Source organism: Myxocyprinus asiaticus, chromosome 20, assembly GCF_019703515.2.
Source record: "Myxocyprinus asiaticus isolate MX2 ecotype Aquarium Trade chromosome 20, UBuf_Myxa_2, whole genome shotgun sequence".
In the NCBI taxonomy this organism is placed as follows: Eukaryota; Metazoa; Chordata; class Actinopteri; order Cypriniformes; family Catostomidae; genus Myxocyprinus; species Myxocyprinus asiaticus.
The window spans coordinates 1,537,665-1,562,261 of record NC_059363.1 but is presented as its reverse complement, the minus strand read 5'-3'; the positions used below and the strand labels follow the sequence as shown (position 1 = coordinate 1,562,261).

General features: G+C 37.9%; 1 protein-coding gene across 1 annotated transcript; it reads left to right on the top strand.

Annotated features, from left to right (window-relative positions):
* Positions 1–23,287, top strand: spint1a (serine peptidase inhibitor, Kunitz type 1 a). The gene is made up of 11 exons (XM_051645903.1): positions 1–167; positions 1,345–1,813; positions 4,513–4,670; positions 8,535–8,676; positions 12,508–12,678; positions 14,770–14,817; positions 14,959–15,090; positions 15,484–15,534; positions 16,947–17,117; positions 18,204–18,263; positions 22,345–23,287. The coding sequence occupies exons 2-11, from the start codon at positions 1,402–1,404 to the stop codon at positions 22,533–22,535; spliced, it is 1,536 nt and encodes a 511-aa protein (XP_051501863.1). The 5' UTR covers positions 1–167; positions 1,345–1,401; the 3' UTR covers positions 22,536–23,287.
* The last annotated feature ends 1,310 nt before the right edge of the window (positions 23,288–24,597 follow it).

The following is a 24,597-nucleotide window of genomic DNA, read 5'->3' as shown; positions in this document are numbered from 1 at the left end:
GACACACCTGAAGCTCCGGAAGCGCCGCAGATTTCCTCGGAATCCTTTAACAAACAGCGAGCGACACATTTCACCCGAAACTCTGGATTAAACTGACGATTTTACTTCTTCAAATGAGGAATAATAGACGTTTGGAGGAGAGGAACACTTAGATTTCTGATTAACAGGTGAGAGGTGTCTGTGAAAATGTTTAAATGTTTTTACTGTCGAACAGACAGAACTCTGCTGCGTTTTTGTCCGACGGACTTTAATGTTTCTGTGTTATGAGATTTAATCATACTCAGCATTATTGAGACACTAAAGTTTCGATATTTTCGATATAACATTGTAACCTGCTCGTTTATGTTCTTTATTGTTCTTCATGCTGTAGCTATATAACATCAGTACTTTATATAGTGGTCTGAAGTCGTTTTAAATAAGAGTTTATGTTCTTTGGAAAACTACTATACTTCTGTTGACTTTAGTCATATGCTTAATTAATTCATGCATAATTAATGCATTTGCTATTATACATGCATATGGTCTCGAGCACCATAATGACATTTTCAGTTTTTCTTTATAACATCTGATATATTTCTTAATATCCTAAACCTAGTTATACACATTCATTCCAGCCTATTTTTAAAATGTACGAATTTCAATTTCATAACAAAATTCCATTAAACTGAATTGTGTAATGTTTAACAAAATTAAATTAATGAAACTTAAAATGTTACGTTTTTATTATTATTATTATTATTATTCTATTTTATTAAAAAGTACTCCATTAAAAAAATCTTAAAACTATTTTTTGGTGGCATAAAATATGATTTTGATGTTGATTTATATATTCTCCATCTAATTATTCAGATGGAGAACTTCATGTAACAAACTGATAAAAATTATGTGAATTGCAGGATGACTATATTTTTATGTTTAGAAAAGAAAAAATACCCCCAAACGTAAAAAAAAAAAAAAAAAAAAATCAAAATTCATGTGGGAATTATTGTACATACTGTATATAATACATAAATTATAATTAATAAGTGTATATACATATATATATATAAGTAAAAAAATGTAATGTTTTCTAGCTTTTACAGATTGGTCTTGAGGCATATATATAAAGGGGTGTTATTGTAGGTTTTTGTTGTTTGTTTGTTTTTTAATGGTCATTATAATTCACCTAAAGTTTTCATTTTTACATATTATTGAGTGATATATATAATATAAAGGGATTTAACTGGAGAGAATTTGTTGTCCTCCTCATGGATTCTTTATGTATTCATTGTTCTCTAGGGTTTTTATAATATCAATATTTCTTCACTGAATTTGGAGTGTTTCATGTTTTTCTTCTTCTTTCAGGCTGCTTTTGAATCCTGTATATAAAGGGATTGTACTGGAAGTTTTGTTCTGTTGAGAATGACACAGGTTCAGCTCTGGTTCTTCTGGACCACAGTGGTTCTGATCGTCCCTCTTCTCGTGGGTCCATCAGCAGGTCAGAATGGAGATGGGAAAGGGTGTCTGGATAAATTCAGCCGTGGAAAAGCAGATTTTGTGTTAAACACAGATGAATCTGTGAAAGAAGGGGCCACATTTCTGGGTTCTCCGAAGGTGTCACGGGCTGAAGACTGTGTTCTGGCCTGCTGTAAAGATCCGAACTGTAATCTGGCCCTGATGGAGGACGGAGAACAACCCAAAACCATCAGCTCCTGCTTCATCTTCAACTGTCTCTACAAACAGAAGAAAGTGTGTCACTTTGTCAGGAAGAAGGGCTTTAACAACTACATGATGACCTCTGTGTTTAAAGATTACCTTGAGCAACAGGTTTCAGGTAAGAAAATGAATCCTAATCTAATATGTTTCTAGACATTTGTTAATTTTCTACAGATCAAAGATATCTGGTTATTTGTTAAGTTCAATAATGAGTATATTCAGGATTTCTGTATATAGTGTTTATAAATGTTTCTGGTTGAGTGTGTTTTGAAACAATGTGACCTGTGTGGAGGAAATAGTCCTGGAAAAACTCTTGCATGTCCAGACCTGCTGAAATCTTTAGAAGTGTGTAATTTGTACTAGATCAGTTTAAAAAGTAGGGTGACACATTAATGACTCCATGAAATGTCTTGACAAGTGCAGTTTTCTCTTCAGTGTTGAAGAGGCTCATTTCCTGTTGAAATTGTAAGTTTGGGTGGGGCTTTTTAAAGGGCTTGTCCCACTTTGGCCAATAGAGCACTAGAGTGCCCAACCACTTTTTCTGCCATCTTGCTATCAGAAGTATTTTCCCATAAATTTTTTTTTCATTTTTCATAAAAGAGTTGTGCAACATGAACCAAACCAAGCATCTCCGAGGTGAATCACGACATTACAAACTTTGATTTGAAGCAAAAAAGTATTTGAAAATCAGATAAAAAGACAAAGGTATAAGACTGTGTACTTAACATCTTTAATGAGGTAATGAACTACAATCCCATGAAGCATTGCGAATTACATAATCGAAATATAAAACTTGATTTGAAGTTGTCAGTTATAAGTATTGAGGTTTATTGCAAAATATACAGATATATATATATATATATATATATATATATATATATATATATATATATATATATATATATATACATACATACATACAGTTATAAGCAGGGTCTAAAAACGAAATGTTTTTCTTTTCGGTTCTTTCTGAGCAGAAACAGTATTTTTCGTTCTGGTTCCAGCGTTCTGCAGCCTCCTTTCCAAATGGTAACCGGTTAGAACGAAATTAAAGAACGGTTAGTAGTGTCTTTTTTTTAAATGACAGTACTCTGTTTGCTAAGGCTGGGTGATATACCAGTTACAGTGTTTCCAGATCTGGGACCTGATCTTGAAAACAAGCTCAAAATAAGGGACTTGCCTCAAGCAAAATAAGTGAAAGCGATTAATTATTTTTCCATGTGGGGGAATTATCAGCTTAGAAATCATAACAAGCAAAAGTATACAGTAGCTTATATAAAGTAATGTCTTTTCAATAAATGTATTCTTTTTATTGTTTTTTTTTTTTTATCCCCTTTTCTTCCAATTTGGAATGCGCAGTTCCCACAAGTAGGTCCTCGTGGTGGTGCGGTTACCTCAATCCGGGTGGTGGAGGACAAGTCTCAGTTGCCTCTGCTTCTGAGACCGTCAATCCGCGCATCTTATCACGTGACCCGTTGTGCATGACACCGCGGAGACTCACAGCATGTGGAAGCTCATGCTACTCTCCACGATCCACGCACAACTTACCACACGCCCCATTGAGAGCGAGAACCACTAATCATGACCACAAGGAGGTTACCCCATGTGACTCTACCCTCCCTAGCAACCGGACCAATTTGGTTGCTTAGGAGACCTGGCTGGAGTCACTCAGCACGCCCTGGATTCGAACTCGCGACTCCAGGGATGATAGTCAGCGTCAATACTCGCTGAGCTGCCCCCAAGGCAATGTTCCCCATTGCCTGAAACACTGTAATCTCCTCCTATTCTGTTATTCTGTGCCTTGTTCTGTGCCATGTTTATCGGTCTTTAAATCACAGACTTTTGTGGATTAATAATCACATATGACCAACTGGAATTAGTCTACTGATGCACTCTTTATGAAACTTAGTGGCCAAATGAAAGCACATTAAAATCATCGCGATATTCACGATATTGGTGAGTTTTACATCGTCAGCAAAAGTATCTCGATTATATCATTAATATTTGATATTTCGCCCAGCCCTAGTTACCATAGCTGCGGTGGGGTTCCTAATACAGCTGCTGAAGGACTAACAGTAAATTTGGCATCTTTCTTTCATCTGATTTAGTAATTCACCACTCTCATTTTTCTTTTTATGGAAAGTCGTGAAAACATAATATTGGCGTTTATGTTTTGAAATGTGAAAATGGTCCATTCGATTGGACGAAAGTCTGTGTACTTCAGTGCAAGATGATGTCATCAATTTTTACAATCCATTTCACAGAAGAGAGACTGCATTTTAAATGTGTTAATGTCCAGCCAGGTCTCCTAAGCAACCAAATTGGCTCGGTTGCTAGGGAGGATAGAGTCACATGGAGTAACCTCCTCGTGGTCGTGATTAGGGGTTCTCGCTCTCAATGGGGCGTGTGGTAAGTTGTGCGTGGATCGTGGAGAGTAGCATGAGTCTCCACATGCTGTGAGTCTCCGCGGTGTCATGCACAACAAGTCACGTGATAAGATGCGTGGATTAACGGTCTCAGAAGCGGAGGCAACTGAGACTTGTCCTCCGCCACCACCCGGATTGAGGTGAGTAACCGCACCACCACGAGGACCTACTAAGTAGTGGGAATTGGGCATTCAATCCAAAATGGGAGAAAAGGGGATAAATAACTAAATAAATAAATGAAATGGCACCTAGTTCTCTTATCAACTGATCTTCAGCATACAAGATCCATCTTGTATTGTGTTCTCATACACTGTGGCTTGCTTTATCTCGAACATGTCTTGTGCAATCCCAATGGTTATTGTTTTATATTGCATAATGTTTTGATTTACAGATGAGGAAGACAAACCTCCAGTCGCAGTGGCTGGTCAAGACAGAGTCGTTCAACCTCACGACGATGTCACACTTAACGGCATCCAAAGCACAGACGATAAAAAGATAGTAAAATATGAGTGGGAGATGGTGTCTGGGGATCAGTCAGCTGTCATGTCGGTGAGTGTGTTCTGTTGGAGGATGTGCTTTTATTTGACTTGAATTAGGGTTTGGGACCAAGACTTCTGTTTTGGATCAAGACGATAAGAAAAAGGTGCACATTAACTCCTTTTAAAGATTTTAGTTTATCACTTTGAATAATTTGAACATGTTTCGCTGCAATAAAGACTCGTGGTCTTAAGCAGTCAGCACTTAAAACAGGTGTAAACAGGGTCCAAAAAGTTTTCTGATCTGATCACTTAAACCATATTTGGAGGGTTTTTTAATGCCAATTATGTACGGCTTTAAAAGAAAACAATAAGGTCAGTCCAGAATTATTTTTGAGTTGTTTTACCTATTTAACCTGATTTCACCATGAAAATAGCTTGTATAGAAGCTCAAAAAAACAAACAAATAAATTAAGTTGATTTGAAAAAAAAAAACAAAACAATGAATATTCCACTTGAAATGTCACATCTGTGTTAGAGCTCGACCGCTTTTGTGCATTTTGCCGATACCGATAATTAAGGTGTTGGAAAAGGCTAATAACCGATTATTCGGACATTAATATTTAAAATAGATTTCTAGAATGCTAAAGACATTTCTTAGTCCTTACTATGACGGGCACAGACATAGAGGCTACAAGAGTCCAAAATGAATAAAATCCAAATAATAACCAGTGCATAATGTGGGACTTTAAACTAGCCCAAAACACACTAGAGACTCTTATTTTGAAAATATGGAGGCTTGGCTGTGTTACAGTGCTCTGTAGTTAAGTAGGCTATTAACCAAATTAAGCTTTGTATAGCCTATATATTCACCACATATATGGTTTTATATACAGTATATTATTTATATATATATATATATATATATATATATATATGTTATACACCGATCAGCCACAACATTAAAACCACCTGCCTAATATTGTGTAGGTCCCACTCATGCCGCCAAATAAGTGCCAACCCGCATCTGAGAACAGCATTCTGAGATGATATTCTTCTCATCACAATTGTACAGAGTGGTTATCTGAGTTACCGTAGACTTTGTCAGTTCAAACCAGTCTGCCCATTCTCTGTTGACCTCTCTCATCAACAAGGTGTTTCCATACACAGAACTGCCGCTCACTGGATGTTTTTTGTTTTTGGCACCATTCTGAGTAAATTCTAGAAACTGTTGTGCGTGAAAATCCCAGAAATACTCAAACCAGCCCATCTGGCACCAACAATTTTCCATGCGATTATCTAATCAGCCAATTGTGTGGCTGCAGTGCATAAAATCATCCAGATACGGGTCAGGAGCTTCAGTTAATTTTCACATCAACCATCAGAATGGGGAAAAAATGTGATCTCAGTGATTGAGCGTGGCATAATTGTTGTTGCTAGATGGGCTGGTTTGAGTATTTCTGGGAGTTTCACACACAACAGTCTCTAGAATTTACTCCGAATGGTGCCAAAAACAAAAAACATCCAGTGAACGGCAGTTCTGCGGATGGAAACGCCTTGTTGATGAGAGAGGTCAACAGAGAATGGCCAGACTGGATTGAACTGACAGAGTCTACGGTAACTCAGATAACCGCTCTGTACAATTGTGGTGAGAAGAATATCATCTCTGAATGCTATTCTGAGGCGCGGGTTGGCACTGTTTTGGCGGCACAAGGGGGACCTTTTATAAATATATAAAACTTTTAGATTTTATATATATATATATATATATATATATATATATATATATATATATATATATATATATATATATATATATGTGTATGTGTGTGTGTGTGTGTGTGTGTGTGTGTGTGTGTGTGTGTATAAAATATATATATATATATACACACACACACACACACAGTGCATTCAGAAAATATTCAGACCCCTTCATTGTTTTCACATTTTATGTTGCAGCCTTATGCTAAAATACTTTAAATTATTATTTTTTTCAAATAAATCTGCACTCCATACCCCATAATGACAAAGCAGATTTTTTATAACTTTGCAAATGTATTGCATTTTACATTGACACAAGTATTCAGACACTTGAACTTGAGCTCAGGTGCATCCCATTTCTCTGGATCATCTTTGAGATGTTTCTACACTTTTATTGGAGTCCACCTGGAGTCCAAATTCAATTGATTGGACATGATTTGGAAGGGCACACACCTGTCTATATAAGGTCTCACAACTGAAAATGCATATCAGAGCAAAAACCAAGCCATGACGTCAAAGGAACTGCCTGCAGAGCTCAGAGACAGGATTGTGTCGAGGCACAGATCTGGAGAAGGCTACAAAACAAATTTGGCTGCACTGAAGGATCCCAAGAGCACAGTGGCCTCCATAATTCTTAAATGGAAGAAGTGTGGAACAACCAGGACTCTTCCTAGAGCTGGCCACCCGGCCAAACTGAGCAATCGGGGGAGAAGGGCCTTGGTAAGAGAGGTGACCAAGAACCCGATGGTCACTCTGGTTGAGCTCCAGATGGAAGATTCTCCTCAGTGCAAGACACATAAAAAAGCACCTAAAGATTCTCTGGTCTGATGAAACACAGATTGAACTGTTTGGCCTCAGTTCCAAGCATCATTTCTGGAGGAAACTAGGCAGCGCTCATCACCTGTGCAATACCATCCCAACGGTGAAGCATGGTGGTGGTAACATCATGCTGTGGGGGTATATTTCAGCAGCAGGGACTGGGGGACTGGTCAGGGTTGAAGGAAAGTTGAACACAGCAAAATACAAAGATATCCTTAATGAAAACCTGGTCCAGAGCGCTCAGGACCTCAGAATGGGCCGAACGTTCAGCATCCAACAGGACAATGACCCTAAACACACAGCCAAGACAATGCAAGAGTGGCTTAGTGACAACTCTGTGAATGTCCTTGAGTGACATTATATATATATACACACACACACACACACACACACACAGAGTATATAGCCTAGTTCACCAGGAATAAGGTTTATTATTATTCACAAGATATAAATGTGGATACACAATATAGTTTATGCACTAACAGAGCACATTTCCATATAGTCAAATTTTTCTTTGCATGTCCTCTCTTAAATTTAGAATACTTAATTCGGTTATCGGCAAAAATAAATTCAAGTTCTAATAGTCGCTGAAAACCGATAGCTCCAAAAAGCATCTATTGGCACCAATTAATTTGTAAAACCGATATATCGGTCTACCTTTAGTCTGAGTTGTGATTAACATTCAAGTATTTTTGAGAGCAACATTGCGCTGACAATGTTTTTATTTATTTGCCGATTGTTGCCGATAACCCATTGTTCCAAAAAGCAACTGTTGGCACCAATTAATCAGTGTGACAAGGAGGAGGGCGGGGCCGGGCCATGAGTATGCACGGCCGGCCCCCAATTGGGCTAATCAGCTGAAGAGAGGGATAAGGCCAAGCCGGATGCATGCTCACGGCCCAGCCCCGCCCTCCTCCTAGTCACAATCAGTAAAACCAATATATATCGGTCTACCTCTAGTCCATGTTGTGATTAACATTTAAGTATTGTTTTAAGAGGAAACTTGTGTTTTTATTTATTTAATTATTGCATGATGATAAAGAACAATAACACACTGACGTAGTAAGCGATGTTGTCATGAAATCAGAGACTGTCCCATTGAAATCTGATCACAGTAGACTCATTTGAAACGCATAATAATACCATGTCTAAAAATAAATTAGTCTCAGCTGACAACTTGTGATCGGATCACCCAAGATGGATGTTAATGATTAATCAGGGTTTAAGGAATTATTCTAAAGACTTTTGTAGTCTTCCTACAAGACTGCTAATGTTTTGGTTCATCTTAAAAGCTAAATAGATGAACCATGTGCAACATTAAAATTTAAAGTTTCTAAATGGTTAATTCTTTTCTCAGAAAACTAGTTTCGAGGATGCGGTGACGATCTCCAATCTCTCTCCTGGGATGTATAAGTTCAGACTCACTGTCACAGATGATACAGGAAAGACGGGATCAGCCGAAGTTTCTGTGTTAGTTCTGACTCCAGAACAGTCACTCCGTGAGTAAATGAACACACAACATGGTTTAACAAATCAATATGTTTGGAATTATGCTGAATCTCTCTCTCTCCCTCCCTCTCTCTCTCTCTCTATCTCTCTCTCTCTCCCTCTCTCTCTCTCCCTCCCTCTCTCTCGCTCTATCTCTCTCTATCTCTCTCTCTCCCTCTCTCTATCTCTCTCTCTCTCCCTCTCTCTTTCTCTATCTCTCTCTCTCCCTCTCTCTTTCTCTCTATCGCTCTCCCCCCTCCCTCTCTTTATCTCCCTCTCTATCACTCTCTCTCTCTATCACTCTCTCTATCTCTCTCTCCTCTCTCTCTCTCTCCCTCTCTCTCTCTCTCCCCCTCTCTTTCTCTCTCTCTCTTTATCTCCCTCTCTCTCTTTCTCTATCTCTCTCTCTCTCCCTCCCTCTCTCTCTCTCCCTCCCTCTCTCTCTCTCCCTCCCTCTCTCTCGCTCTATCTCTCTCTATCTCTCTCTCTCCCTCTCTCTATCTCTCTCTCTCTCCCTCTCTCTTTCTCTATCTCTCTCTCCCTCTCTCTTTCTCTCTATCGCTCTCCCCCCTCCCTCTCTTTATCTCCCTCTCTATCACTCTCTCTCTCTATCACTCTCTCTATCTCTCTCTCTCTCTCTCTCTCTCTCTCTCTCTCTCTCCCCCTCTCTTTCTCTCTCTCTCTATCTATCTCCCTCTCTCTCTTTCTCTCTCCTTCTATCTCTCTCTCTCCCTCTTTCTCTCTCTTTCTCTCTCTTTATCTCTCCCTCTATCTCTCTCTCTCCCTCTATCTCTCTCTCTCTCTCTCTCTCTCTCTCTCTCTCTCTTTATCTCCCTCTCTCTCTCTCTATCTCCCTCTCTCTCTCTCTCTTTCTCTCTCCTTCTATCTCTCTCTCTCCCTCTTTCTCTCTCTATCTCTCTCTATCTCTCTCTCTATCTCTCTCTCTCCCTCTATCTCTCTCTCTCTCCCCCTCTCTTTCTTTCTCTCTCTATCTGTTCTCTCTCTCTCTCTCTCTCTCTCTCTCTCTCTCTCTCTCTCTCTCTGTTTATATATATACATATATATTAGTCCTGCTCTACATTTCATTGAGAAATAAATCACATTACAAAAGTAACATGAGTTGTTTACAACATTTTACGTTAACTTTGAAATGGCACATCTTGACCAAAACCACTTTTCTTCATTTCCACATCAAAAACAGTCAAGTAATCTTCATATTCGTATGTAAACAGGTGTTGTACTGGTGTCTGCTGTGATTACTTGACTTGATTCTGCCTGTTTATTGCTTATTTTGATATATATTGTATATATCCTGATATTGAGGATAGCTGCTGCTGTATGATGCATGTAGTTTAATGTTCTTAAAGCCATCTAAGCACATGCAAAGCAGACATTTGTTTATATATTTGGGTGTTTCTTCAGCTTTGGGCACTTTTAGCTCTGTGGAATTTGTTAGTTTTGTTAAATAATTTTTCAGACACGCTCTAGTTTATTTAGTTTTTCTATAAACAATGTCCAACCGTGTGTGTTCATGTTATGCCATTTAGTGGTCTGGTTATGGGACATGCTTAAAAAAAAAAAAGTTAAAACAATTCTGTACATAAAAGGCATTTAAAAAGTACCAAAAATAAATGAAGGCATGGTGGTAAAACATCAGGTCTAATGTTACTTCAGATCAACTCCTGTGACATGAAAGTTGAAGAAACACATGTTACAATGATATTAAAAGCAACAACTTTTTTTCAAATAATTGGCCTTTGGCACAAGAAACAAATCTGATTTATTATAATTAAATGTGCATACATTATCAAAACCTTCATATCTTTATGTATTAAGGGCCTGCAGAGAGTCTTGCTCCAACAATCCAGAAAATTCCTTGTTGGAAAACATGGATTAAACATTTACTAAGATTTGTGGACTTTAACAGGTTCATTTACTGTTCATTTACCCAGAATAGTTTCCTTCCTATGCATTAAAAGGATCTGTAATGAATACTCTTAGCTTTTTTCCAACCATTTCATTTTTTCTCTTTAAGGTGATTCTGTAGTCTGTGCCTGTTTCCTTTGCATTATGTTTCATAGTTTCGGGAGAAACAGGAATTCACTTGCACTGCAAGTTGCCATTTTCACGAGTGTTTGTGAAACTGGTGCAGCTGGTTTTGCGGTTTGAGTTTCACAGAGAATGAGCACATTCCTATCATTGAAAGTTTGTGAAATCAGGTCTGAGGTTTAGATCTTCTCGTGAGACTTTGACGTGAGCCGTCATTAAAAATATACAAGTCAGAATTAATTTGAACTCAAAGAAATGAATTCTATTCATTCTGTTTATCAAAGCTGAACCAATGCCTTGAGGACAAACACGGAGCTAAAATGTCTTTGTTTATGTTTGAATTATTTATATTGATTTCTGTGATGTCATTGACAACTAAGCATATGTTACAGAATTGTTTTTATTCGGAAAGTTCTTTTAAAGGGTGTTTATTGTTTGTTTTGTTTTCTTAAACTACTTTAAACTTGCTATGAGAATAGCCTTTGATGCTGACATGGCATTAAAAGTATAATTAATAAATCATTATTGGGGGGGCCTGGGTAGCTCAGCGAGTATTGACACTGACTACCACGCCTGGAGTCGCTAGTTCGAATCCAGAACTTGTGTGCTGAGTGACTCCAGCCAGGTCTCCTAAGCAACCAAATTGGCCCGGTTGCTAGGGAGGGTAGAGTCACATGGGGTAACCTCCTCGTGGTCGCTATAATGTGGTTTTCGCTCTCGGTGGGGCATGTGGTGCGTGGATGCCACGGGGACTAGCATGAAGCCTCCACACGCGCTATGTCTCCGTGGTAACGCGCTCAATAAGCCACGTGATAAGATGCGCGGATTGACGGTCTCAGACGCGGAGGCAACTGAGATTCGTCCTCTGCCACCCAGATTGAGGCGAGTCACTACGCCACCACGAGGACTTAGAGCGCATTGGGAATTGGGCATTCCAAATTGGGGAGAAAATCAAAAAATAAATAAATCATTATAGGCTTGTGCATTTTGTTTTAAAAGTGCAGGCAATGCATGAATGGCAGGGAAACGTGTTCAAAGCTCATTTCTTTTGGTTGTTTTTCCAAACTGGTTGACATAAATACATTTCTGTGGAAATCAACTGGATGTTATTAATGTTTTTGATAGCTTAAGTTATATTCAGAATTATCCTGTGATGTTTTCACTTTGTGTCGAGCAATACAAGTGGTAGTTTCAGTTCTGTGTTAGAATAATGATTCATACTCCATGTATTTCATGTGTTCACACACGGTTGTGTTGATCAGCTGAACAGTATTGAGAAGAATGTGCAAAACATGTCTGAACATGCTGTTTGCTGGGCGACACATAACTTGAGTCAATTTGAGTAAAAGAACTGTTTAAGTCTTAAAGAAAACACACAGTAATGACAAAGATGGAAAACGTCATGAAAATGAAAAATGAGGCATGCACAATTGTCACTAGTACCAAAACGAAAATCAGATCAGTGATCATCTTCAGAATGCTTCTCTGCACTTTATTCATGCTTATTTCTTTATATCTGAACTGTTGCATTCATTTATACATCTCTTCTAGTTTCCTCTAAATCATATTAACTCCTAAATCACGACTTGAACCTGTCTTGTCAGTATATTAAGTACAGTTGTTCCTCCATTACTTTCCACCAACAACAATTGATTTTTTGTAATGTTATTGTGGTGTGTTCTTAATGTTCACCTTACAGAAACTCTTTACAAATACAAAATGCATCATCTTCACTGTTGTTTTGTAAACTATTACTTTAGCCACAAACGAGACTTTTTTTGGTCTCCTATCAGATCATTGTCTGGTGCCAAAGAAAGAGGGTCCGTGTCGAGGGTCTTTCCCGCGCTGGCATTACAACGCCGTCACTGAGAAATGCGAGGAGTTCAAATACGGAGGCTGCAAACCAAACCGCAACAACTATCTGGCGCTCAAAGAGTGCCAAAACGCTTGCGACAAAGTTTCAGGTAACTATTGGATTAAATCCAGCATATAATAATGCAATATATCAAATATCTTTAAATACCACTTCACTTACAATCAGGGGTGTAGCAGGTATGACTCTGATAGACCTAACACTTACTGTGCAATATTAATTTATTATATATTAACATACAAGTATTATAAACAGAGTTGAATAAATCAGCCATTGATGGAGTTTAATGAAACATGGAGAGCTTTCTTTAATTTTGAACATGCAAACTAAACATTTTAATAAAACCACTGGGATGCAAACTCATGAAATGCAAGAACAGTGTAAGACAATCACAGGTCCATGAGCATGTTATCATATAACATATATGCATATAAAAGAATAAGCTAAAAGCACCCATTTAATGTGATTATACTGTTTCAAATATAGCAAATTAACTGCACAATTTTGCAGAATTTGCTGCAAAAAGAAATGGCATCTTGTTGTGGAGCACTTGCTGCTTAGACCCGCCCCAACAGTATGACTCAACCAATGGCATGAGTTGGAGGCGGGGCTATCTGACTGCTTGAACAACAGCAGATGAGGGGCGTGATTGGAAAGCATCGTTTTATTTTTGCAATTCCATTTCAGTGGCGACGGTGTCACAAAAAAGGACTGATCAAACTGTTTCTTCACAAACATAACTTCATGAAGACTCGAGCGCTGACAAACTCCACTTGCATTGTGTGTTTGAAAGAAGGATTGTTCATTGTTTTGTTTTTCTTCAAAGCATTTCACATAATGCTGATGAGTAAAGAACGATAAATGAGCATTTATGACATGAACTTTCTAAAAATAAACAGAGGTGCATTCATTAGGTCTGATGGGCCGGCTGTTTTGGCTCATGAAACTGACCTCTGATTGGCTGGATGGTGACTTAATCAGCCGTATTAAATACGGTTCCTTCAATAATAATAATTGCAATTATTATTTCAAAATTAAAGTAAAATGTAATCCATTTTATAAATATTAAAAAATTTAATATTTGTAAAATGACATTTGTGAGAGCTGATTTCTGCTCACAGAATCACACCTGCTAAAATAGGGTTAAAGGAACAGTTCACCCAAAGCCCTGGGAGATCTCCAAAAGGGGGTGGGGTAACTACAGAAGGGGCGGGGTTACTCCATAAGTGGAGTAATTTGCCCCCTCTAAACTTTTAAAGGTATAGCTCACCCAAAAATGATAATTCTCTCATCATTTACTCACCCTCATGCCATCCCAGATGTGCATGACTTTCTTTCTTCTGCAGAACACAAATGAAGATTTTTAGAAGAATATTTCAACTCTGTTGATCCATACAATGCAAGTGAATGGTGACTAGAACTTTGAAGCTCCAAAAAGCACATAAAGGCAGCATAAAAGTAATCCTTAAGACTTGAAACAGTGGTGAGAAACAGATCAATATTTATGTCCTTTTTTTCACTATAAATCTTCACCTTTCACCAGTAGGTGAACCAGTATATGACCGAAGAATGCAAATCTGTAAAAAACAAAAGAAGAATTGAGTGAAAGGGAAGGTGGAGATTTATAATAAAAAACAACTTAAATATTGATCTGTTTCACACCCACACCTATCATATCACTTCTGAAGACATGGATTAAACCACTGGAGTCTTATGGGTTACTTTTATGCTGCCTTTATGTGCTTTTTGGAGCTTGAAAGTTCTGGCGATCATTCACTTGCATTGTATGGACCTACAGAGCTAAGATATTCTTCTAAAAATCTTCATTTGTGTTCTGCAGAAGAAAGAAGAGGATTTTTTTTATTTTGGAGTGAACTGTCCCTTTAATACAGTATATTTTATTTAAGGTTAACATTGGAGCTGCCAACTATGCATCTTACAGTATAGGACAAATCATGGTTAAAAATGTTTTCCATGAAGGCTGATACACATGAATTCCAGGCATTTGCTCACTACTGAACTGTGAAATATTCCTTTCAAAATTACAGTTGCCAGGAACACAATAAAGACATAAAACAGCGGCATACCACCAATGATGCTAGCTCAAAAAAGTGGTCATAAATTAGAAGGCATCATTGCTGATATTTGATGTTTGATTAGTAATATTTTCTTACAATTGCAGTTAATTCCCCACATCCATCTGGAAGATTAAGTCCGATCCATAATCAGGGTAAGATATAGAGTATGGACCGCAATAATTATTGAATAGAAATATTTATTCACTAAGTATACATTTGAATTGAAAACGTTTAGGCATAAAATTTTATGCATGACGTCTTTGCTGTTTTTCTCCATGTTTGCACAAATGCAGGTGAACGGTGTGATGTGCCGTGTGGTCCAGAACATTTCCAGTGCTCTAATAACTGCTGTATTCATAAAGAGCTTGAATGTGATGGAGAAGCGCAGTGCAGTGACAGTTCGGACGAGGCGGAGTGCTCGAATTGTGAGAACATGCACTGGTTTCTTTCTGTACTTCACTGTTTCACTTTTATGAGTTGATAGGTTTCAGACTGATATGACTAGACTAACTAATATGCATGGACATCATTTTAAACCCATTTTATTCTTTCTGATTACAAGTTTATTTGCAAAATAATCATTGCACTTTTAATAAAAATGTGTCTTATGTTAATCTTATTGTTATGTATAGTGACTGTATTATTAAAGTATTTAATAAAAGCTGTTTTTGTGAATATACTTCACAATAAATGTAGCATGACCTGTTGTATTGCTGAAATATTATTTTACTGGATAATGAAATGATGCTCAAGTCAAAAGCAGTTTGAGGTGTGACTCTAAATTGCTGAATTTCTGATTTTCCTCCGTTTCTGTTCAGGGAACCAGAAGTTTAGGCGATTAATAGATCTTCCAGTGGATGCAGATAAAGGTGATTTTATATTTTGCTCTGTTACGATATACAGTGATGTGATAAAGTATTTGCCCCCATCCTGATTTCTTCTGTTTTTGTGTGTATTTCATACTAAATTGTTTCAAAAATTCAAACAAAATCGAACATAAAACAAAGGTAATATGAGTAAACACAGAATACAGTTTTTAATGTTATTTATTGAAGCAAAAAGGTTATCCAATACCAACTGGGTCTGTGTGAAAAAGTATTTGCCCCCTTAGCTACTTAATGCCCAAATCTATGAAACTGCATTCATATTGGAGTTCAGCTGGACTAGACACACCCAGACCTGATTACTGCCAGCCCTGTTCAATCAAATCAACACCTAAATAGATCTTTTTAGCTCTCATCCAGTAGCACACTATGCCAAGGTTGAAAGAATTCCAGAAATGATGAGGAAAAAAGGTGATTGAAATACATCAGTCTGGGAAGGGTTACAAAGCTATTTCAAAGGCTCTGGGACTCCAAAGAACCACAGAGAGAGAGAAACCTTGGCACAGTAGTGAACCTTCCCAGAAGTGGTCGACCTTCCAAAAGTCCTCCAAGAGCACAGTGACGACTCATCCAGGAAGTCATAAAAAAGCCAAGGACAGCATCCAAGGAACTGCAGGCCTCCCTCGCAGAAATAAAGGTCACTGTTCATGACTCCACTATCAGAAAGACACCGGCCATCCATGGAAGAGTGGCGAGGCGGAAACCACTGTAACCCAGAAGAACATTAAGGTTGTGGGGATGCTTTGCTGCTTCAGGGCAACTTGCAATAATTGAGGGAAACGTGAATTCTGCTCTCTAACAGAAAATCCACTTTTTTGGAGGAGAACGTCCGGTCATCAGTCAGTGAGTTGAAGCTCAAGCGCAACTGGATTATACAGCAAGACAGTGATCTAAAGCATAGGAGTAAGTCCACCTCTGAATGGCTCAAAAGAAGCAAAATGAAAGTTTTGGAGTGGTCTAGTCAAAGTCCTGACTTGAACCCGATTGAGATGCTGTGGCAGGACCTTAAACGGGCAGTCCATGCTCGAAAACCCTCCAATATGGCTGAACTAAAGAGTGGGACAAAATTCCCCCACAGTGTTGTGAAAGACTGATCTCCAGTTATCAGAAGCGTTTGGTTGGCACAATCAGCTATTAAGTTTAAGGGGGCAGTTAGTTTTTCACATGGTTGGATTACTTCATTGCTTCAATAGAAAATATATATATTTGAAAACTGTATTTTGTGTTTACTCAGGTTTGTTTTATGTTATATCTCATTTGAAGATCTAAAATGATTTGGTATGAAAAATACACAAAAATAGAAGAAATCAGGAAGGGGGCAAATACTTTCCCACAGCACTGTATGAAAAATGACTTTTGAAATATTTCCGCAATTATGCACTTTTACCCATTTGCAGCTCGTTGTGTTGAGCCGCCACAAACGGGTCCCTGTCGGGCAAGTATGACTAACTGGTACTACAATCCGTATGAACGGCGCTGTAATCGCTTTACCTTTGGCGGCTGTGAAGGAAATAACAACCGCTTTGAAAATGAGGACCAGTGCATGACGTTATGCAGTTCAGTGACGGGTGAGTTTTATTTAATAAATTAATTTACATTAATAGTTAAGTCTCACTAGTTACTTTCTAGCTTCCTTGTCTGCTTGGCACACAGTTTGTCCAACAATCAAGTTTATCCACAAGACATAAACAATATTTGTGTTATCATGATTTCACTGTGATAAAATCATTTACCGCATCTGTGGAAAGTTGCACACCATTTTACTTCTTTACCATTACTTCACTGTAAACCCTAAAACGATGGTAAAAACAACGATTTTGCACCTCAAATAATACACGAGTTTTAACAAGAATTAAGTGCTTTAATAATAAGTGTCACATTTCTGCCTTTAAATCCTCCTAAAATGTACTTTGTTTAAATGCATTGTGCATAATTCCACAGATTTCTTCCCAAAGTCAACATAGAAAATGAACGGAAAAGAAAATCCGTAGCTTGTTAATTGTTCACATATAAAGAAAAGCACCGTATTTTTGAGGATATTTAAATGCATTTGATTTTGTCCAGTGATTTCAGATTCTGTGCAGTTTTATTTTATTTTTTGCAAGCCAATAAAATCAGACCTATGCAGAAAATTACGCATAATCCTTTTTTGGCTGTTCTGGGTAATATTTGTAAGTTATTATGTTTAAATAACATTTGAGTTTTAACCCTTTCACAGCTTGTTATAGAGTTGTGTTACACTCCGAGACCCAGCGTAGCTGTTGTTTACAGCAATTAATCATTTATTTTGATTAAAAATGGTAAACTAAAAAAAGAAACCTGCACATTACAGGAGCTGACACTCTGCTACAATCACAACAACAGTTGATGTGGGGAATAAAAATGCATATTGAATGTCATGGCTTGATTGATTGATAGACTGCCATTGCTTTCTCAAGTCCCAACAACATTCACCCCAAACCAAAACACGCTTCAAAAATCAAGATTTTTATAATCTGTGGCCACCTAAAAACACGTTCAAGGAGGAAAAATGGAAAATGCATCATCAGTCTGTGGTTACGTTGTCATGAACGTTATATTGTCATTTAAAAAAATCGTGAGACTGTGTGTCAGTTTTCACAGCATTGTTTTGTTTTTGTTTGTTTTCATTCCAGATTCTGATGTGTTTGCCAGAAATGCACAGTTTGAAAAGCAAGAGAGCAAAAGTGATACAGGTAACTCTCCTCAACAACACAACAAGTCACTTCTTAAAGATCCGGCATAAATCCGGCCTTTCTTTCATTGAATTGCAATACTATTGATTATTGCTGAAAGTCTTTCTTAGATAATACTGTTTAAAGCTGCAGTATTTATTTATTTATTTTTTTGGGGATATTTCCCCTTTTCTCACCAATTTGGAATGCCCAATTCCCAATGTGCTTTTAAGTCCTCGTGGTCACATAGTGCTTCGCCTCAATCCGGGTGGCGGAGGATGAATCCCAGTTGCCTCTGTGTCTGAGATCGTCAACCAGCGCATCTTATTACATGGCTTGTTGAGCGTGTTGCCACGCTTCACGCCATCCACCGCGGCATCCACGCTCAACTCACCACGCACCCCACCGAGAACGAACCATATTATAGCGACCATGAGGAGGTTACCCCATGTGACTCTACCCTCCCTAGCAACCAGGCCAATTTGGTTGCTTAGGAGACCTGGCTGGAGTCACTCAGCACACCCTGGATTCGAACTAGCGAACTAGCAAACTCCAGCGGTGGTAGCCAGCGTCTTTTACCACTGAGGTTAGTTCACACAAAAATGAAAATTCTCTCATTATTTACTCACCCTCATGATGTCTCAGGTGTGTATGACTTTCTTTCTTCAGCAGAACACATTTGAAGAAAAATAGTAAAATATCTCAGCTCAGAAGGTCCTTAAAATGCAAGTGAATGGAGATTTCTCTTATGAAGCTCCAAAAATCACAGACAGTCAGCATAAACGTCATCCATACGACTCCAGTGGTTAAATTAATGTCTTCTAAAGCGACACGATCACTTTGGATATAAATCAGGCTTCCAGCATGGTCAGCATCAGTATACACGTGTGATGTAATCGCGTTGGCACGTGAAACACGTGAGAACTGATGCACGTGCGACACAGCCGGAAGAGCAGCGCTGTTTACAAGTGAGAAGGAGGAACACTGCACAGAAGCTTCGTTGGTTTTGGTTTAGATCTGTTATTATCTGTTTCTTTACTCACAATGGTGCGTTTGTGTGTTTATCCTGGATGTCTTGGACTCCACCCTCACGTGAAGCTTTCCAGAAGCATGATTTAGAGGTAAAAAGTACTTAAATATTGCTCTTTTTTTGCACTAAAAGCAATCGTATCGCTTTAGAAGACATTAATTTAACCGCTGGAGTCGTATGGATGACATTTATGATGACTGTCTGTGATCTTTGGGGCTACATAAGAGAAATCTCCATTCACTTGCATTTTAAGGACCTTCTGAGCTGAGATATTTTACTATTTTTCTTCAAATGTGTTCTGCTGAAGAATGAACGTCATACACACCTGAGATATCATGAGGGGGAGTAAATAATGAGAGCATTTTCATTTTTGGGTGAACTATCCCTTTCAAGCTAATGTGTGACATTTTTTCGATGTTGAAAAACCTTTAGTCCCTGATTAATATGCTGAGTCAATTATAAGTACGGCAGTTTTTTCACATTATAATTAGGGCTGTCAATCGATTAAAATTTGTAATCGAATTAATTGCAGACCAGTTCATCTAATAAATCTACATTTTACGAGAAATGTCCCTAAATAAAAATTATTAAATGTATAAAGATTAATTAGTTCTAATAAATCATAATCAAATAATTATAAATAAACTGTATACCATAAATATAATAATTCAGATAAATAATAAAAAAAAGCCCAAGTGGCTTTAGAAGGCAATGCATTGTTTATTTCCATATTTTTCAACATGAGCCTATCATTGGCCGACAGTTCACAGCAATCCATTTTGCAATTAAATTCATCTGTTTGAGAGAGATTTATTATAAGGGCTTTTCTAAGAATGTGCTGATGTTCGCTTGCATCAGGCTTTGCTGTGTCAAGTTAAACTTAGTTTGAAACTTAGAAAAACCGAGACCCCAGCATTTGGAGTTGCGTAAATGTTGTTTGTTGTCTATACAGCTGGAGTTGCGCTTACTGCCTCCTGCTGAAAACAGGCGGTACCTCAAGCTTGAATTGCTTCGATGGTAGGAATATCCCTTATGAGGTCTGGGGACATGATTAATTGCTATAATCCTTGAAAGAAAAAAAAAATAAATAAATAAATAAATATATATATATATATATATATATAATGTACACACACACAGTTGTGCTCAAAAGTTTGCTTAACCTGGCAGAAATTGTGAAATTTTGACATTGATTTTGAAAATATGACTGATTATGCAAAAAAAAACTGTCTCTCATTTAAGGATAGTGATCATATGAAGCCATTTATTATCACATAGTTGTTTGGCTCCTTTTTAAATCATAATGATAACAGAAATCACCCAAATCACCCTGATCAAAAGTTTACACACCCTTGAATGTTTGGCCTTGTTACAGACACACAAGGTGACACACACAGGTTTAAATGGCAATTAAAGGTTAATTTCCCACACCTGTGGCTTTTTAAATTGCAATTAGTGTCTGTGTATAAATAGTCAATGAGTTTGTTAGCTCTCACGTGGATGCACTGAGCAGGCTAGATACTGAGCCATGGGGAGCAGAAAAGAACTGTCAAAAGACCTGCGTAACAAGGTAATGGAACTTTATAAAGATGGAAAAGGATATAAAAAGATATCCAAAGCCTTGAAAATGCCAGTCAGAACTTTTCAGTCACTTAAGAAGCGGAAAATTCAGGGATCTCTTGATACCAAGCCAAGGTCAGGTAGACCAAGAAAGATTTCAGACACAGCTGCCAGAAGAATTGTTCAAGATACAAAGAAAAACCCACAGGTAACCTCAGGAGAAATACAGGCTGCTCTGGAAAAAGATGATGTGGTTGTTTCAAGGAGCACAATACGACAATACTTGAACAAAAATGAGCTGCATGGTCGAGTTGCCAGAAAGAAGCCTTTACTGCACCAATGCCACAAAAAAGCCCAGTTACAATATGCCCGACAACACCTTGACACGCCTCACAGCTTCTGGCACACTGTAATTTGGAGTGACGAGACCAAAATAGAGCTTTATGGTCACAAACATAAGCGCTATGTTTGGAGAGGGGTCAACAAGGTCTATAGTGAAAAGAATACCATCCCACTGTGAAGCATGGTGGTGGCTCACTGATGTTTTGGAGGGGTGTGAGCTCTAAAGGCACGGGGAATCTTGTGAAAATTGATGGCAAGATGAATGCAGCATGTTATCAGAAAATACTGGCAGACAATTTGCATTCTTCTGCACGAAAGCTGCGCATGGGACGCTCTTGGACTTTCCAGCATGACATTGACCCTAAGTACAAGGCCAAGTTGACCCTCCAGTGGTTACAGCAGAAAAAGGTGAAGGTTCTGGAGTGGCCATCACAGTCTCCTGACCTTAATATCATCGAGCCAGTCTGGGGAGATCTCAAACGTGCGGTTCATGCAAGACGACCAAAGACTTTGCATGACCTGGAGGCATTTTGCCAAGACGAATGGGCAGCTATACCACCTGCAAGAATTTGGGGCCTCATAGACAACTATTACAAAAGACTGCACGCTGTCATTGATGCTAAAGGGGGCAATACACAGTATTAAGAACTAAGGGTATGCAGACTTTTGAACAGGGGTCATTTCATTTTTTTCATTGTTGCCATGTTGTGTTTTATGATTGTGCCCTTCTGTTATAACCTACAGTTGAATATGAATCCCATAAGAAATAAAAGAAATGTGTTTTGCCTGCTCACTCATGTTTTCTTTAAAAATGGTACATATATTACCAATTCTCCAAGGGTATGCAAACTTGAGCACAACTGTATATTATATATAATTAATCACACTTTAGTAATGCATTAAATCAACAGCCCTAATTAAAATAAAAACTCTGATGGTATCAAAACATTCCTCGACACATCAACATTTGTCGACCAATGGTGTGAGTTTGGGGCGGGACTATCTGTTTGTACAACCAATAGAAGACAGTGGGAGTTTTCTGAAATCTGCTTGAAAACCGCCATTATTGATGCTAGTGGCGCTAGTGCCGTTTTCAGGCCACATAGTTACACTGACCCAAATATGCTGATGCAACATGACTTGCATGTCTCTCTCCCTGTCTGTCACTAGCTCCCATCATCATTGCTATACTACTGGGTGTTGCCATAGTGATCCTTCTGATTGTCATTGCATGCTGCCTTCTGCGAGACAAGAAAAAACGTCAAAAGAAACATCAGCTTGTCGCAGTTAACGGTGGTCATGTTCACACCTATGAGGACTCTGAGAAACTGGTCTACAACAGCACCACTAAACCCATCTGAACTCAGACGAGCGCCAAGCGCAAAACCATCCCGCTGGCATATGATGTGGAAAATGCATTTATGTATGATGTTTTATTTCTTCACTTGGTTGGATTATTTTGTTTGCTTTGAGTAGACAGGCTGGTAACTGCAGCATAGTAGTTTGTTTCTTTGATGTTTGAAAACAACTTATAACCAACACTTTTCAAAGTACTATGAAATTGACCGCTTTTCTATATATAAATATAAATATATAAGCTTATTGGATTGTCCTCAGGGGTAAATATGTGTTGCAATAACATATACTGTTTGATTATAAGACCAGTTTTTAAAATCCAAATCATGACCACATGAAATTGCAAAGATTCAGAATACACCGATTTGAAAGATTATTATGGATTATTTTCTATTACACGGTCAATTAGAGAGCTTATGCCACAATCTTAAAGACATTTACACAATGCATTACTGCTTACAAGTTAGTTACAGATTTTGATTCTTCAACTTATCATTTTGATGTTTAAAAACTCGTTTTTTTTGTGCTCGTGGTCTACATTAGAGTTTTTCCTTTTTTAATATTCTGTTTTATTACTGTCCTTTTTTTAGTAAACTGGCGTTATGGTATATATGACAGAATTGGGGTGTGAAATCCATAAATGTTTGCCCCACAATGCAAATTTGTACATAGTTGTTTTTATGTCTTTCTAAAACTTGCCTGATTTCTTGGAAGTACTAACCATTTACAGTCTCAATAAAGTTAAAGTGTACATACAGTGTGTGTGTGTGTGTGTTTAATAGTGCATAAGTTTCTTTTGATATGTATTCATTTCATTCTGATGTTCTTTCATTATTAGAAACATTAGGAATTGAGCTGTTATGTGACCTACAGAGGGTGCCACTAACTCAAAATTAAAACGACAAAATCTCCATGCAAATTGAGCATATAAAACATTTTCACCTTGACCTCAGAGAATGAGGACGGTCAATAATACAGTTTGTCATTCATATTTCAGTATGTTCAATAATTAGATTTTTTTTCCCTTCAAAAACAGGAAATTTCATCCTTTTTTGTTTCGTTACTCAATTTGATCAAATCTGCATTAAATACAGCAGGCTAGCTTTTTTGAATCACAAAAGCATGAATATAAATTACTCTTGTTCAGAGTAACGTTATACTGTAATTGGCTAGTGTTTAGGCAGTCATACCTTTTGTATTATTATTCATTCACAACAATAAACATACAACAAGTGACATCCTTAGCGAAGTGCAGAGAGTCAATGCTTTAATGTCTTAATCTGAAATAAGTCACATACATTTAAATAAGTATATCTAGTTTTCTTATTATTTATAGATTTTACAGACTGCAAATACAGACAAGTGGTCACTTTGTATATTTTACTGAGAGCATTTAGTCAAAATGTAAAGGGATAGCTCACCCAAAAATGAAAATTCTCTCATTTACTCACCCTCATGTCATCCCAAGTGTGTATGACTTTTTCTGAAGAACACAAAAGAAGATTTTTAGAAGAATATTTCAGCTCTGTTGGTCCATACAATGCAAGTGGATGGTGACCAGAACTCAGAAGGTCCAAAAAGCACATAAAGGCAGCATAAAAGTAACCCATAAGACACCAGTGGTTTATTCCATGTCTTCAGAAGTGATATGATAGGCATGGGTGAGAAACAGATCAAAGTCCTTTTTTACTATAAGCATAAATTATGACGAATTAAACCACTGGTGTCATATGGATTACTTTTATGCTGCCTTTATGTGCTTTTTGGACCTTCTGAGTTCTGGTCACCATTCACTTGCATTGTATGGACCTACAGAGTTGAGATATTCTTCTAAAAAATCTTCATTTGTGTTCTGCAGAGAACAAGAAGAAAGTCCTACACATCTGGGATGGCATGAGGGTGAATAAATGAGAGAATTTTCATTTTAGGGTGAACTATACCTTTAAAAGTTTAGACGTGGTGCAAATGTCGCCCCCGTTTGGAGTAACCCCGCCCCTTCTGTAGTTACCCCGCCCCCTTTTGGAGATCTGGTCACCATTCACTTGCATTGTATGGACCTACAGAGCT